At 43.2% G+C, this 15,929-nt stretch overlaps 1 protein-coding gene across 5 annotated transcripts in view; it reads left to right on the top strand.

Moving 5' to 3' along the window:
- The first annotated feature begins 1,081 nt into the window (after nucleotides 1–1,081).
- The window catches only part of LOC100576805 (chromatin assembly factor 1 subunit A-B), a 34,706-nt gene continuing 19,858 nt past the window's right edge, over nucleotides 1,082–15,929 (top strand). Inside the window, exons 1-3 of one of the 5 annotated variants that reach the window (XM_003250491.4) lie at nucleotides 1,082–1,379; nucleotides 1,502–1,595; nucleotides 11,573–11,813. In XM_003250491.4, coding sequence (XP_003250539.1) covers nucleotides 11,583–11,813 — 231 coding nt within the window. In that variant the 5' untranslated portion in view covers nucleotides 1,082–1,379; nucleotides 1,502–1,595; nucleotides 11,573–11,582. Of the gene's footprint in view, nucleotides 1,380–1,501; nucleotides 1,596–7,638; nucleotides 7,987–8,442; nucleotides 9,114–11,572; nucleotides 11,814–15,929 lie in introns of those variants that run through there. The other 4 variants (XM_016916242.2, XM_026445189.1, XM_006564898.3 and 1 more) reach the window with 4 other exon arrangements.

The following is a 15,929-nucleotide window of genomic DNA, read 5'->3' as shown; positions in this document are numbered from 1 at the left end:
CAATTCGCGTCAAAATCTTTTCAGAAGCGAATAAAGAATTGCGATATAATTCGATCTTTTGCTTCAGAAAATATTACGCGACGATAATACGTGTATCTAATTGTTATTGCATAGAATAATATATTTATTATATATATCATATATTTATTATATTATTTTCGGAGAAGAAAATAACTCGTACGTTATCTCAAAGGCGGTAGTTGTCAAACGAAGTCACTGACACAAACTCAATAGCGCCGATGAACTCTGACACAGGCGGAACGTGACTAAACGAAGAATTAATCAGCGAGTCACAAATCTTTATTTAACTTATGCGGAAAAGATTTAATGCAAGCTCAAAGGTGTTGATGCAATTTCTCCTCGGCGTATGATGAACCCACGCATCTTTTTCCCCCCTTCCCGCTCTTTCGACGCTTGTCGTCTTCTCGCGAATAAATCGAGCCGCGACGACACTCGAAAACGGCTGGACGATGAATCATTGCGTTGACTAATTGAATTGTAATCAACGGAATGCACGAACGATGTGTTTTCGAGTTAAAAGTATTTTCGTATCGTTAATATTTATGCGAATTGACCTATTCATACGTGCGATGATATTTCAATCAGATTCATCGAATGCAACTACGTAACATCGTTTTATATTTTTGAATTTTTTAAAGGTTTTACACATTTATGATGGACGGTGGATTCTTGGAAATGAACTTCGATTACATATACCACTTTGCTGTCATTTCCAACGTTACCGATTCAGGATGAAATAAAAGATTACTGCACCACGAATAAAAATCAGAATTGAATTAACATTCTTTACCAACGTGCAAAAGAACGGTAGATTTTAATGAATTAATAAAAAGAAGGAATTATTTTTAAATTTAATAAATCGTAATGTTATAAATTATTATATGCGACGTTAAGAAATTATAAAATTAATGAAATGTAAGTAGAATATTAAAAATTGTAATATTTAAATAATAATATGTATTCTACGAGTAAATATTTTATCACAAATATATATATCCGGGACGCTCGTCTTTATCCGCTGAGCGGTTACCGAATGGGAAAAGGCATGAGTCAGTTTTATTTTGGCCGTTGTACTGTTTAGACGTGTCGAGATTACGTGTTTGTTTTTGTGTATAATTTAAGGTTACGTACGAATTTCGTGTTCAACATATTACGCATTTAATCGTGATTCTTTAAAATACATTCATTCGCCAGTGTTTGTAATATTTTCATTTATTTATGAGTGTTTTAAATACGTTCTTCTACAAGTGTAACATTGTGGCAACAGTTTCGCGCGGTTTTATTCGCAAGTGCCAGTATATTTCGCCATTATTATGGACGGATGAGAAACTGCGTCGTCACTATGCTATCTACGAACAGTAAGTCGCATGCTTTTTGCCCAGATGATTATTTCACATTGTCACAAAATTATCATCTCTTTCTTCAATTTTTTCAATTTATATTTCATTTTTAATTATATTGTTCTACTTTTTGTTACTAGATGTTTTATTGCTTCCACATCTTACTTGATGCACACAATAAATTCTCTACAGTGGACCATAGCACCATCAATCGTAATATTTTTCGCATCAATGGTGAGTTTTATATATTTTTGTTCCTCTAGTTATTCAATTATATCGATAAAAAGTTCGAATCGATATGAATGATTGATAATATATCTAGAATTTTGCAACGAGAATAGTGATTTATTTAATCCGTGAATAATAATTTCGTTTTTGCGTTTTATTTATTAGACTAGAATTTCTTACACATCGTATTTCTAAATATTAATAATAAAAATTTTTCGTTTTTCGTTTATTAAATAATTTGGAATAATGATAATAGTTTTATTTTTTTCTGTCTTTATGTATAGGATTTTTGTTTGATTAGAAAATCTTGAGGTTAGATTTAAGTTTTAGTAACATGCATCTTTTAAAAAAGAAGAAGATATAAGTAAAAGAGATCTAGCAAATTACCATAGAAAAAATATTAATTACTTGTCTTTTCTTTTCTTAAGATTCAAGGATAGGAAATCATTTTTGTTACAATTTGACAGTATTAAAAGACACTTCGTTTAATATCGTAGTTGTATTTAGCCGATATATATTTTCTTTTTATTTTTATATATTTTCCGACTCATCATCATTCGAAATGCCATAAATTGCCATCTGAATCAAAATCGCGAATATTAATTTCGGTTTGAATCATAATTCGGTATGATGGCTAAATTTTTCTGTTTGCGATAAACAACTAATTATTTTTTTCCATCTAGTATCATTTTCAGCATAGGAATATTTTTACTTTATCGACGGAGCATAAAGAAGATTTTACCGACTATGTAACTTTTGTTGCATATCATCGAAGTCGACAAAAATACAAATTCCATGTAACGTTAAAACTGTTTTTTAAATTATTTAATCAAAACACAGAATAATTTACAAGTCTTATCGTTTCGCATATTTAAATACGTTTATTGTTACATTTCTTCCATCAATAATTATCCATCAAATGAAACAACAGAATGTAAATTACTTGTCACAGAAAAATAATCCTTCTTTACATACGGTCATATTTATTGCTCGCAAAAACCCACGTTCGCGTTTTAATTCGCATTGTAATTTCTTCCCTCGCGCGATCATCTAGACGTTTACAAATTACACACCGAGTTTCTAACAGGCGTGGAATAAGATCCTTGTTGATTAATGCGAGCATTCCTACGAAATTCTCCCGTTGGCCTCCATCTAATTTCTGAATAGCTCCGCCCAGACATTGTTTCAACGGAAAGGAAATCGATGCTCGTCGAGAGTCAAGAAATCCTCGTTCATTTTGTTCGGGTAATTAAACGTGGAAATCGGTTGTCGCGCTGTAAAAATAGGGCGCTGAACACGGGCGCGTTTCCGCTTCCGTTTCGTTATCGCGAAAGATCGAAAGAAAAAAAAAGAAATCAATTGACCAATTTCACCCCCGAGATTTAACACGAACGTGGGGAGTCGAACGTGGACGAATATATTGGTCAAGGAAGCGAAGTCGTTCCCTGCCCTGCGTATAAAATCCCCCCCTCTTCCTAGAGATGATGCATATTCGAACGAAACTGGAATGCCTGGTTTCGCGCATCGAGTGATATAAATAACGAGGAGAGGCGATGCCTGGCGGGCAACATCGCGTTACATAACGCGATTTAACGGCCGAGAGGAGCGTGTCGGCGGTGTTTCCGGTGTACCGGTGTCTTTCGGCCAGGAAACCGGAAACCGCAGAGTGCACCAAAGTCGCGGAACGAAAATTACAAGCATATACCTTTTATAAGCAGCCCTGACTGATAGTGGGGGTGGCGCAATGCGGCTACCCTGAATTGCATCCTCAAGAACGGATAAACAGGTCGCTGGAGATTTCCTAGTACCTTCGTTCTCTTCGAAGAAATGGTCATTCTTGACTCGATCGTACAACATCTCCGCGGATCGTTTCCTAATTAAATACGATGACGCGTTTCGTATAAGAAATTTGAAAGAGACATCGATAGAAGGTTTTGGTCCCGTCGAGCGGAGAGAAAATTCATCGAGAGTTTTATATATATATATATTTCACGGCTCGATTCGAGTCGAATTGCGCCTCCGATCTCGTCTCGTCTTCGACCATTTTAACCGCAAAAACTCGAGGTCTTGGTGGATCGCATCGGCTCGGCGGAGATCTCGTGGCACGGGTGAGCCGGAAAGAAAGTCTGGAAACGAGAGGGTTGAAGAGGTCTCTCCTCCTTCAAGTCGGCTTCTTTCAGATGACGACCCGCGATAGAAGAGAAAGAGGAAAATTCTGGCCCGGCTTTCGGGGCCACCTCGACGCGTATATACGTCATCGTAGCTCGAGAAAATCCTCGTTTAGATGCCGAGCTACCTGCCTCTTCGAGCCTCGGTATCCACTCGACGCGCCTCTTCTTTCGTGCTTCAGAATCAGTCGACATAGTAAGCTTCCTTCTCTGTATGCACATGCAGCCTGGACACCAGGTTGTTAATTTATCGTTATACTCCCCGCTAGAATAACCTTGCTTTAACTCGTTACTGCGATGTTAATTAGCATTTGAACGAGAGAGAGAAAAAAATATATATATTTTCTTACAATACCTTTCAAAATATCAACGAGAAATTGGAATGCACGATTTATCTGGACGATCGAACGACTTTACACGTGGAAAATATTCCATTTGGAAAGTTTTCATCATCCAGATTCCGCGACACGGAAAAATGTTTGTTTCTCTGTGGAAATCTCGAGGGAGGAGGAACGGGGATGGGGAAGAAACGGGGGTAACAACGTGGCCGAATCTGTCAGCCTAGTTCTTTGATCTACCGAGTGTAATGGTACCAGCATTCAGTTGCAACGGCGTGAAAAGTCTCTCGTTCTCCGTGCGCTGGTATCCCCCTACCCCTCCTCCTCCTCCTCGCCCCCACGCCTCCCTCCTCCCGTGCCGCACAGCTTCGTTTCATCCTCCTACCCATGGTCCCGAACGCTTCTCTCGGTGAAACCGAACCCCCACCATTGGATCACGGTGTATCGAACGGTCTATGACGTCATTGAACTTTCCGTGACGTCACGCCAGTGCTTCTCAACTCTCTTTTGGGGAACGATCGCGCCGAGATAACGCTCGTTTCGTTAACGTAACGTGTCATCGACCAAGCTGTGTGGAAGCCTGTTTCGACTCGAAACACGCGACGATACATAAGTTATAGAGAAACGAAACGATCGAAATCTCGATGAAATGGTGATTGAAACGAGTGTATGAGCGCCCTTTAACGAAGGCATCAATTTTACAAGATGAGCGTCTTGTCACCGAGACTATTAAGCCCAAGATTGATGCCCTATTGAGAGGCCACGGTTCCGTGATAATGGGTTCACTGTGCAAGAATTCGCACGGATGATCGGATACCGTTCAAACGAAATATTCTATTATTGTTATTATTTCTCAACGCTTCTCGTCTTTTAATTAATTCCTACGCGAGAGACGTGGAAATAGGACACGGTTGAAAAAAAAAATATTATATTACATTCGCGTCGATCAGAGGGAAATCGAAAGATACAAATTGGGATATCCGATAGTCACGGCTCGTCATTATGTACACGTTATATCCTCGATCGTTTTCATCGAATCGGGGACTCGAGTGGGCAGGACGTCTGTGGGCACGTGTTTACTACAGGAACATAGGAGGACGGTGGCAAAAGCAGTGCCGCCAACCCTCCGAGGACCATTGATCTGAACATTCCCCGCGGTGACGTCACCCTCATCCAGTAGAAACGGGTCAAACGTCACGAAAAACGGCCCGTGCTTCTAGGATGCTGGCCACGATTCAAGGATGGACGATTTCCTTGGCCGATGGTGTTCCAAAATGGGAGCTTGTGCTTCGCTTCGTTCCTCTCTCTCGTCGATCGAACGTTGGAAAAAAAAGAAAAGAAAGAAGATGATTCTACGTATTCCCTTGCACATTCTCTTGCTCGCATTGTCAAAGTGTCTCCTCCCCCTAGGTGGACGAAGACCGGAGAGATAGAGGGATGGTGCAGCGCACTGTGAAGAGGTCCTTGCAGCAAGAGAGGACTAAATTGCTTGTTTCTGGGAGAGTCGTGCAAGGGAGCGGTAACACGTTGAATTTTCAGAGATATTATTACGTAATGACACTCTTTTACCCCTAGCTTAGGTGCACAAGAAGGCCTCCGCACTTTTGTTCGGAGGCCTCGTTATTTCGAGGGGGACGTCAGAAACTCGTACTCGTTACCAAGCGAGTGCATTGAATCGGCCGCGCGCGGCACACAAACTCGAGGGATTCTCGGATTTTCGACACACGGCCGCGCGCGCGATCTACCATCCCTTTTGTCCCTATTTTCCACTTTAATCCTCGAGTTCGGGTTAAAAGCAACCCCGGACGAAAGACAATGCGCCTGTTTTTTTTTTTCTTTATGTTTTTTCTTTCCTTCCTTTTTTTTTTTCTTTTTCATACCAATGTCGAATAGAATTAGCGGGTATCAAAGCGACTCGCGATCTTCTGGACCGAATGTGCGAGGGCGTATATCCACTCTGACCTTTTCCCCGATTCGAGATCAACCCGCTATTCCTACAAATAATGCGCGATAAAATCTGGTGTAGCCTTACGTTCCACTCCATAATGATTAAATGGATGATACCTGGCGTGGCCGAGTAATTAAATCTTTTCGACATTGTGCATTAATAATATAAGGAAAATTTCAGATTTTTGGATAAAGGATACATTGAAACGAGCTCGAAAGAAACAATACGTTGCAATCCAAAGCTTTTCTCGCGCGAAATCATTTATTCCCTCGAAAACTATCCAAGGCTGACCGCGAGCGAGTGTTTCTTGATAAATTGTTGATGAATTATTTAAGGAGGGCGTGCAATATTCCCGAGCCCCGTTTCTCCCGATGGATCGTAACGAACGTTCCACGATTGCGAAAGGTTACGTCTCATCTCCGCTTCATCAATGATTGCGCACGGCTCGTTAATTAACTTTTCCCCATCTTTAATTATCATATACTTGAATATTAAATAGAGAGGCGACCTAACCCAATTCCTTCCCTCTCTGCCGAGCGTATCAGCAAGAATTGTAATTACGCTTCGATGAAAAAGAGAAAGAGAGAGAGAGAGAGGTTGATAAATAACTGGAAAAGCAAAAATCTGAGAATGCTCGCTTTTATCGTACGCCGGGAAATAATCAGCCGCCTGGTGAAAAGACCTCGGACGCTTATCTGCGTCGATCCAGAGTTCACTAACCCTAATATCGCATCGGGAGAGATGGAACTGGTATTCGAAAGGTAGGAAGAGGAAGGGAAATGGAGGAAGGGATAAAAAGTAGAGAGAGAGAAAAAAGGGGGACCAGGTGGAAGAGGGAACCGAAGAATAGACCGACATCGGCGGATTTACCAAACAGTCATGCGTGTGGGTGAACGGTGTGCTCGCGAGGTTGGTAGAAAGGGGAGGAAAGGAAGAGCGCAGATTCCATCGTTTCTTCCCGGGTGGTTCCATCCCTCCTCCCTTTATCGATCCTCCTCCAGCGGAGCAGTAGCGCAACATCGTCGCTAGGAATCAGCAACGAGGACCGCGTACCACCCGGCCGCTATGCCGAATAGAATTTGCCTCGATCGTCTCTTTCGCCAATAAGTCTCTCATAAGTGCATTGCGTCACTCACCGTCCAGTTGCATGGTCACGGTGATCGCGTGTACGTACAATCGTACACGATCGATCGTTCGTTTCGTATTGCACGAGGAATCTCATGAATGAATACAGCGCGAGGCTAATCGTCTCGATTCCATCCTCGAAATCCGATACGTAATCCGGCTTCTAAATTTCGATAGAGCTTGGCCTGGTATACGTTACGAAATATTTTCGTTGAATAATCCGAGAGCTCTGGAAAATTCGATTCGAAGGCGAAAGCTGGAATACAGCCAGGGGCCTGCACCGAATCACGGGGAAAGATACTTGGAAGATGGAACGGTGGCGAAACGGTTAGTATGGTTGCGCAGTGGATGGACGCGCCTCCGTGAAATCCGAGCGAAAATATCGCGAAGGCGTCCCCGTGTAGTTACAACCCTGCGGCTGTAACGCGCAGGCGGTCGAAGTTCCTCGAAGACCGCCAAAAAGTATCGAGGTCGGACGGGTGATAGCGGATATTGCCGAGGCGTGGCGGAAACGACCGATTGGCGTCGAACAATCACGAGTCGGAGCCGTTGCGCGGTTCGGCTGATTGCAGGCGCGCAGTGCAGCCGCCGGTAGAAGCAGCCTCGCAGTCGCTGCTCGGCTATGTTTCAGCTGAGGTGAGCGCACGAGGGACGGCTCGTGTCGCCGCCGGTTCGTCCTCTTCTCGTGCTCTTTCCGTTCGTTTCTCGCCGCCTTTCTCCACCGTTCCCCCTTCACGTGTGCGATTCGATCGTGGACAAACGGGTCTCGTCGTCCGGCGCGATCATCGAACGAACCTAGTCTCACCGACGAACACGACGTAAGTGCTTCGTGACAGTCACCATGGTGTTGCTTAGATACCTAGATTTTTGTACTCGATGTGTGACGGCACGTACGATGGTCGAGCAGCCGCTCCGTGCATTCGATTCATATTCGACGGGTGTTCTTTTTAACGGTAGAGAGAAGGGGTGAATCGTTAACCGCAACAAATGGTAAGATCGACGAAGGCAGGAGTGTCAGTGTTTGGAAATGGCTCGTGGTATGGTTCGTTTCGAATGTGTTATCGCTCGGTGTCTTCGGCCGCCAATCGTTGCCTGTGTTTACATACACGGTCGAATCGTAAACGGCCTTCGTAAACTTCATAAATTCACACGAGTTCTTAAAAACGTGTTGTCGAGCCTAATCGGGTAAATACTTCCCGGAACTGATGTTAAACGACGATCATCGAGTTAATATTGATACGCGTTTGAGTCAAATTCTTATCATACAAATTTGTGCATCGTAATTTCTTCTTGTAAGGAAAAGAAAAATCGGATAGATTGTCGAGATATAATTCTCCTTTATCGAATCCTACCGTCGGAACGAACTGATCAGATATTTACCCGTTTGTTCAATCAAATATTGGCGTAGGACGATAAAATTGTACACGAAATCGCGTGTTATTTTCTACTCAACCCTTTCCATCGCGTCTAAAGTTACGCGCTAGCAACACGTCGGGACTCGATACACGACTTAGTAGCCGCGTACTTGAAACGTTAATGACACAATGGATGATCGGATGAATGGTCTATCCTCCTTCCCCCGTATTATCATTTTACCCCGTATTCGGGAGAGGAATAGAATCGCGAGTGAACGCGTTTGACGAGAAATCGAATGGAACGATTAAAGTCAAATTCGACCACTGTTTGGCGGGTGTTGTGTCTCTCTGTCACGGCATCAGGTTTCGCGTGGAGTCACGTGAGGATGAGGAAAAGTGTGGGCAGATCGATTCTAATCGTGCAATACACACGACAATCGAACGGCACAACAGGGAGGAAAAGCTGGCTATAAAAATAGAAGGGAGAGCAGGACGTGTACTTGGCCGTAGCCTATACGATGTTATCCTGCCGCGGTGGGTGTCCTTGTTCTTGCGACCGCCATTACGACGTGTCAAGGCGAGACGCATATGTACGTGTAATATTAGATCCCCGCGATAATCGTCGCGATAATAGCGTAATAATTCCCCCCCCCCCCGAACATTGTTCGACCGTTCCTCCGCTTTATCTCCTCCCTCTCTCCCCTTCTTTTCCTCACCCCTCCAATCTACGACGCGATACCGTATCGTAGATTTTTCTACGGATAATATCGCAGGAGAGATACGCGCTCCCAGGTATCCTTCTCACGTTTCCCCCTCACGCTTCTCAAATTTGTTTCGAAAAAGGACGGAGAGGCGGCCGTGATTATCCCGTCGCAACCTCGTCGAGTATTTTTTTTTTTTCTCGAAGCGGCGAAAAAGAACGCGTGAATAACCTTGCCCTTGCTGGTAAAAACACGGAGCAACCCCAAGGTGGCGTGCTTTTCTGACGGTGTCAGATGTACATCAGTCGATATATCGACTTATTCCCGATAATGTATTGCCATTCGAGGCGATAACACGTACGAAAGTACACGTACACGATATACGTTACACCAGATATGCTCTTGTCTCGAAAAAAAAATATCGAATTTCTCGCTTCAGTTTTCTTTCTTCCTCCTTTTTTCGACGATCCTCCTCGCATACCCGATCTCTTTTACGATTCTTTCTCGATCGCTGGTAGAACAACTCGTTCGATATCTTTCGAGAATGGTAGAGATATAATAGTATAGAATTCCACGTTTGCGTAGCGTTCGTCATGATTATTCGATTGAATTCTTTCCCCACCCCCTTAAATCTCGATACTTGTGTGCACGATACTTTATATATATTTATATTTATGATATCGTTATTTTTCATTTCTACTAGAACGAGTCTTATCGACATTCTTTTACAATTAAATGACAAATTGATTAGCTTACGCGTGTTATTCGATATTCGAAATAAAATCTCGAGATACGAAGTCGTAAGATCGATCGGGAGTAGATTTTTCGTGTTCGAGAAAAATAGTAGAATGAAATCCGTAATGAGATGTTATCTTTTCTTTCTCTCTATTACTATTTTTCTTCTTCTGACGTTTTATCTATTTACATACGATTTTTTTTCTCTTTCTCCTCTCGTTTCGTTTCTTCTTTTCCTCTATAATCCCTCCATTCTCTCTTTTTTATAACCAAATCGTCACTCAAGAAACTATTCTCTTCTCCGAGCGTTCGAATAAATTATCAGAAGAAATTCAACGAATCGAGATTTAAATCGAACCCGTACGTGGCGGAAGATCGATTCTATCAAGAATTAGAGAAAGTTGTTGTCCGAATCAATCGTCGTTTCCTTTAACTCGGGGATACCGTATAGAAACTGGTCATAATCGGATCACGAGAGACAGTGCCGCATCCCCGGAGCAAATTGCAGCGAAACGTTGGAGGGTACGCGACCCAGCCACGGGCGGCGTAACAGCTCGGCGTATTTCTAGAGCAGCTAGTTAAGAATAGCACGGCGAGTAGACGGTTGAATTAAATATAGTCGGTGAACGACCGGCTAGTTATATTACGAAATTTCATCCGAGTCACGGAAATCCGTGAGGACGTTGTCCTGCCGCAATTTTTTTTCCCCCTCCCAGTAGAAAATAGCTCGATGAGCAGAAATCGATCTAGTCTCTAATCTAAATTGAATTGGAAATGCGGTGAGATTGAAGTCTTCGATCGATAAAATTCAACGTGATTCCTCTTCGTCTCGATCGTCCTCGACAGAGATGGAAGGGTTTCGTTTCGTTTCAGGAAGGAGACATTAACGAGGATTATAAATATCGGGGATATATCGTGGAAAGAAAATACGTGGATGACAAGGGATTGTAGAAAAAAAAGAGGAAAAACGATTTGATGGAAAACCAATACCCAATAGTGTCATCTCCTACTGACCTAGAACTCCCCCTCCCTCCTTCTCGTCCGCTCAACTTTTATCAGTGCATTGAAATAGTTTACGAAAATATCAGCAGAAAAATTCCTATCCGCGTGTGCGGAACAATTTCTCCAACACCTCCTCTTCCTCCTCCTTCCTTTCACTTCCAACTTCGTTCAACTTCCCTTCCAAGTTTAACTCCGTTCCACCGATACAGGCACAGAGTTTCGCAACTAGAGAGGGGGAAGGGGCTAATTAACCGCCCCGAACAAATGATCCATTGGCGAGGTGGGACGGTTTCGTCGTCTCCCCGTTAAAGTGCATTCCGGCCAATTGGCGCGGCGGTAGCCGCACCGTCGTTTCAATATCCTGAACGAGGAACAATGCGCCGTTACAGGGTATTGTTTAACAGGCCTCGCCAATAATTGGATCGCGATGTTGTCGTTAATTAATAAGGGGAAACCGTGTTTCCCCCTTCGACGCGTCTTGGCGCGATGGAGAAAAGAAAAGGAAAAATTAAAAACGCGCACGCGGTTAATCGGATTAGGAAGAGAGAGAGAGAGAGGGATGTATCGAATCCATTTTCTCACGTTGTAATATATCGATTTTCCGTTGGAAGGTAATTAATCATGCCGGTCGTGCCAGCCGAGGGTGCCGGCCAACTGGAGGACCTTGACGAGCCTCCAGAGCCTCGTGTCCGCGGTGGGAGCGGAAGGGCCAGCCTTATGAAACCCCTGGTTGTCCTCGCCCTTCCTGGCATGTATCTTTTCTACAAGTACAGCCAGTACAGGAGGGAGCAGCGCGAACTGTCACGGAGGCGGGTCACCGAGAGGGAGCTTCAACATCTTCATCACAAGATCGTGAGTATTTCTTTCCATATATTTTTCTTTTTTCTTTCTTTTGAAATTTGTATTGGCGTGTTGACTGCCGCGTATCAGGGCGACAGTAAAAGTTTTCAACGGGGCGTAGGTGGAAAGATATTCCACAGGGTGTAATAAAATTATGAAATTAGAAAAGTAGTACAAAAATGGTTCGATACTAAAGCATTCTATATCGAGGTTGGTCAGGGCAATTTGGACGAGGAGTTGTTGTCCGTTATACGACTCGGTTTTCAACATTGGAATTAGAGCAGTTATATATCAAAGATTCGAACTCTGTTCAGAGATGGCAAGCGAGAAATCAGATCATTCTTTCCACCACTTGAAAGAGATTTGAAAACGCACGGTAATCAAAGGAGATAAGGATCGTCAAAGGATTAAAGAAATTGCGTGAAATTTCGAGAAGAAAATTATTCGATAATTGTTAGTTATATAAAAGAAACTTGGGAAAATTATGAAATTGCTACACAATTAAAAATTAGGGGAAAGATCGTTCGATCTTCGTTCAGAACGTTACACGAGTTTTTCGATTCCACCTGTTGTGGCCTTTCCACGATTCCGTTGCCCGTACAAAGAATCGTGGCTCGATCTCCTCTCGTTTAAAATAGCACAGACTCCCCCCCCCTCTCTCTCTCTCTCTCGTTTATTACGTTTTCATCGAGTTTCCGAGAACTCGGCCAATCTTCCCTAAATACTCGTACAGCCTCTGTTCCCGTCGATTCTCGTTTTTCAATGGACGTGTCCCTTTGTCTACTGTAATAATCGTGTTCTTCCATCGTATTAACGAGTTTGCGGCCCGTTCCCACGATGATTATCCCGGGGACGACAGGCGGGACGGAGGCGTAGCTAAACACACGATATCCGAGAAAGTAGACGCGAAAGGATAGGGCTGGGAGAAGGAGGGGTTCAATTACCCGAGGTTAATACGATCATCGCTCGGTGGAAAGTCTCTGTAACAGCTCGAAAAGGCTAAAACAATTTATTACTGCACAGTTATAGAGTGTTGCCTTCACTTTTACACGCATCTATACAATCTATATACATTCTTCGAGGCGATAATTTTGATAACCGCATCTGTAATAAACGATTGTATTAAACTGGAAGAAAATAAATCGTATATCGAGTTAATTCGAGCTCGTTCGATCAATCGAAAATGAAAATTGTGATTCTTCCTTTATTTTCTTCTGGAAAAATAAAGAAATAGTAGTTGACCAAGTATCGATTTCCATATCGCTGTTGTTTTTAATTTCGACTCGAATAGATACAATCTTTCTTTTCTTCTCTTTTCTTTCTTTCTTTTTTTAAAGAATCGGTGGGATTTGAACCCACGCCCAATAGCCTCTCTCTACGAGGCTAATTTATTCCCCTCTCCCCCCGTGTTTTAATAGCCGAATAAGTTTCTACATCCGTGGACAATTATCGAAGGGGTCACCTTCGAAAATTGCCTCCATACCCGAGGCAACGAGTAGCGGTAGTAGGTCAGTCGCAGATTTGGCAGTGGTCGGGGAAAAATGAAAATGGAAAAAGTATCTCCATCCTCCTCCCCCTTGTCAGGATGGCTGCCAACCGACGATATTCACGCCACGCGGATCCACGCGGATTCGGCAAGCCTCGGTTATACTCGGTATGGCCGCCAACATTTCTCCGGTCCCACCTCGAAACCGGAATCCCTCGAATCCGTTTAAAACCGCGCGCCGTCACTGCTCTGATTTATCCCTTCCTTATCAGAAACAGAGCAACGATACGATAGGAATATCCCCGTCGAATCGGTGTTCGATCCCAGGGAATATTATCCGCCCGATTTAACCCGATAAATCCGAGGAGGAAGGGATTCTGTTGAGGAGAGGCGAGGTTGGGGGGATGCGCCACGCCCGAAAACCTCGGTCACGAAACGTTAGGAAAAAACAACAAAGGGAAACGGAACCGTAAACTCGCGTGCCGGTAAACGACGATCGGGGAGGCCTTGGAATGTTTCAACCCCCAATCGCGATATTAAATAACGGGTATCATTAATGACTGCACCGAATCGGTAGGTTATCGGTGGAATAACGAAGGGGGACTGTTTTTAAAATATTCTGAAATTCGCGTGCGAACCCCGAGCTTTTGGGTCTTGACCTTGTACGCGTGAAATAGAGAGAATAGGAGAGAGAGATCGGATATTATCCGATCGTTGCTCGAGCATCGTTTCGGAGAGGAAGAAGAACCTCAACCTTGACACGCGCGGCCACAAGTGGATAAGTAAAAAAACTTGCGACAAAGTTCGAGCCTTTGTTGCTTTGCTTCGTAATTCAACGGGGGCTTAGACGTCGTGGCAGATAAGATGCACGCCAACTTTGCGTTAAGATCGGGATCGTGTTCGGTGAACCTTAAAACGCCGTTCGTTTTAACGGAATGCCTATGTCACGTGGGGGGAGAGAGAGAGAGAGAGGAAGAAAGAGAGAAAGGGAAACGCTTTCCATATGGAAATTATTCCTTGTACTTTTCGTTTCTTCCATTCCTCCCCAAAATTCTCGATGTCGCGTCGCGCAATTTCAGGCAATCGTTTCGAGGGAAATGTTTCGACTCTCTCTCTCTTTCTCTCCGACGAGAAAGTTTGACTTTTAAATTTCCAACGTCATTATCTTTGCCGTGAATCACAAGTGGCATTTATGAATTACTCTTGTGAATCGTGATCAAAAATCGTTAAGACAGATACATTTTTTTTCGAGAAAAATTTACCCTCTCCTCGTGTCGATCGCGTGACCACGTTTCTTTCCTTCGTTCCCTCGTGTAATTTGACAACGATAGGCATAGAAATTTTCTTAATTAACGTACTCGACACTCGGGCAAACGAGTCGTGTATATGTGTGTGTGTGTGTATATATATATATATATAAAACGGCTCGTACACTCTAGCTCGTATTTTTAGAATTGCAAGAAAATTGGAAGCGAGCTGGTTTCAAGAGCGATTCTATTGCCACCTTATCTCTTCCACTACGTAACGCACGGGTGACGCCAATGAACTCCCTTTGTGACAATGAACCGGTGTATAGTATCATGCACGTGTGGGTTGTGCCATTTTTAGAGCGCTTTCGTGTTCATTTCCACGAATGAAACCAAGTTAATTAAGAAGAGTGAAGCGAACGGAGAGGAGGGGGAAAAAAAGAAGTAAAAGAGGGAGAAGGAAAGGAGAGAGAGAGAGAGAGAGGAGAATATACCGATGACCGAGTGGCCAATGACCTGAAAGCAGTCCAGCTTTAAGGGTTGATAATACCATTAGACCGACCGCACGAACCCCCATAATGCGCAGACCTTAGAAATGCCGATCGATGCAGCTTTCTGCTTCTGTTAGATTACACGAGGCTTGTTCACTTTCCAGACACAAGTTTCGAGGATTATCTCCATAACCGACGATTGGCGTAAACGTATTTTTTCCCCCCTCCTTTTTTTTTTTAACTTCATTTTGAAAGAATGATCGAAAATGTAATCGTTTCTTTCTTTTCTTTCTTTGTTGAGCGAGTTGTTCCTCGACTTTTTTTTTTTTTCCGAGAAAAGATAAAAAAAAGACGAAGGTATCGATCGGTCATAAAGTGTCGCGTACTTTCGAGAGCGTCTTAAAAATTCTCTCTTGCATTTTTCTTGGCTTGCCGTCTGGGCTATTGTTTTAAAGCGATGACCAACCAAGATCTTGCCTCTTTTATTGTATTATACAAGCAGACTCGAAATACACTCGAGGTTGTTTGGGAGGAAAAACTGTTGCTCGGACGTCCCGGGGCTGCATTTTCCCCGATACTCGTTGAATATCGCATGCGTTTCGCGCGCCGCCTTCGATCGAGCATCTTCAATACCGAACGTAACTCTCTTCCAAGATTAATCCTCTGTTACACTTCCTCTATTACCATTTCTTCTTTTAAAAAATTGCAGATATGTTCCAAATTTTCCAGATTATCTCAAAATTCCGATATTTATTTACTTTTCTTTTCTTTTTTTATCGTTTCCATCGCGATACGATGGTTCGATGGTTGTACGATATTTCACAAGCCTAATTACCGGCGGATCTACCCCTTCAGCTTCTCTGAAGAGCCTCTCGTTGAACCGTGCACTTGGACGTTGAAGTAA

Source organism: Apis mellifera, linkage group LG14 (genome assembly GCF_003254395.2).
Source record: "Apis mellifera strain DH4 linkage group LG14, Amel_HAv3.1, whole genome shotgun sequence".
Classification (NCBI taxonomy): Eukaryota; Metazoa; Arthropoda; class Insecta; order Hymenoptera; family Apidae; genus Apis; species Apis mellifera.
The sequence above is the reverse complement of the archived record's forward strand: the minus strand, read 5'-3'. Positions and strand labels throughout refer to the sequence as shown.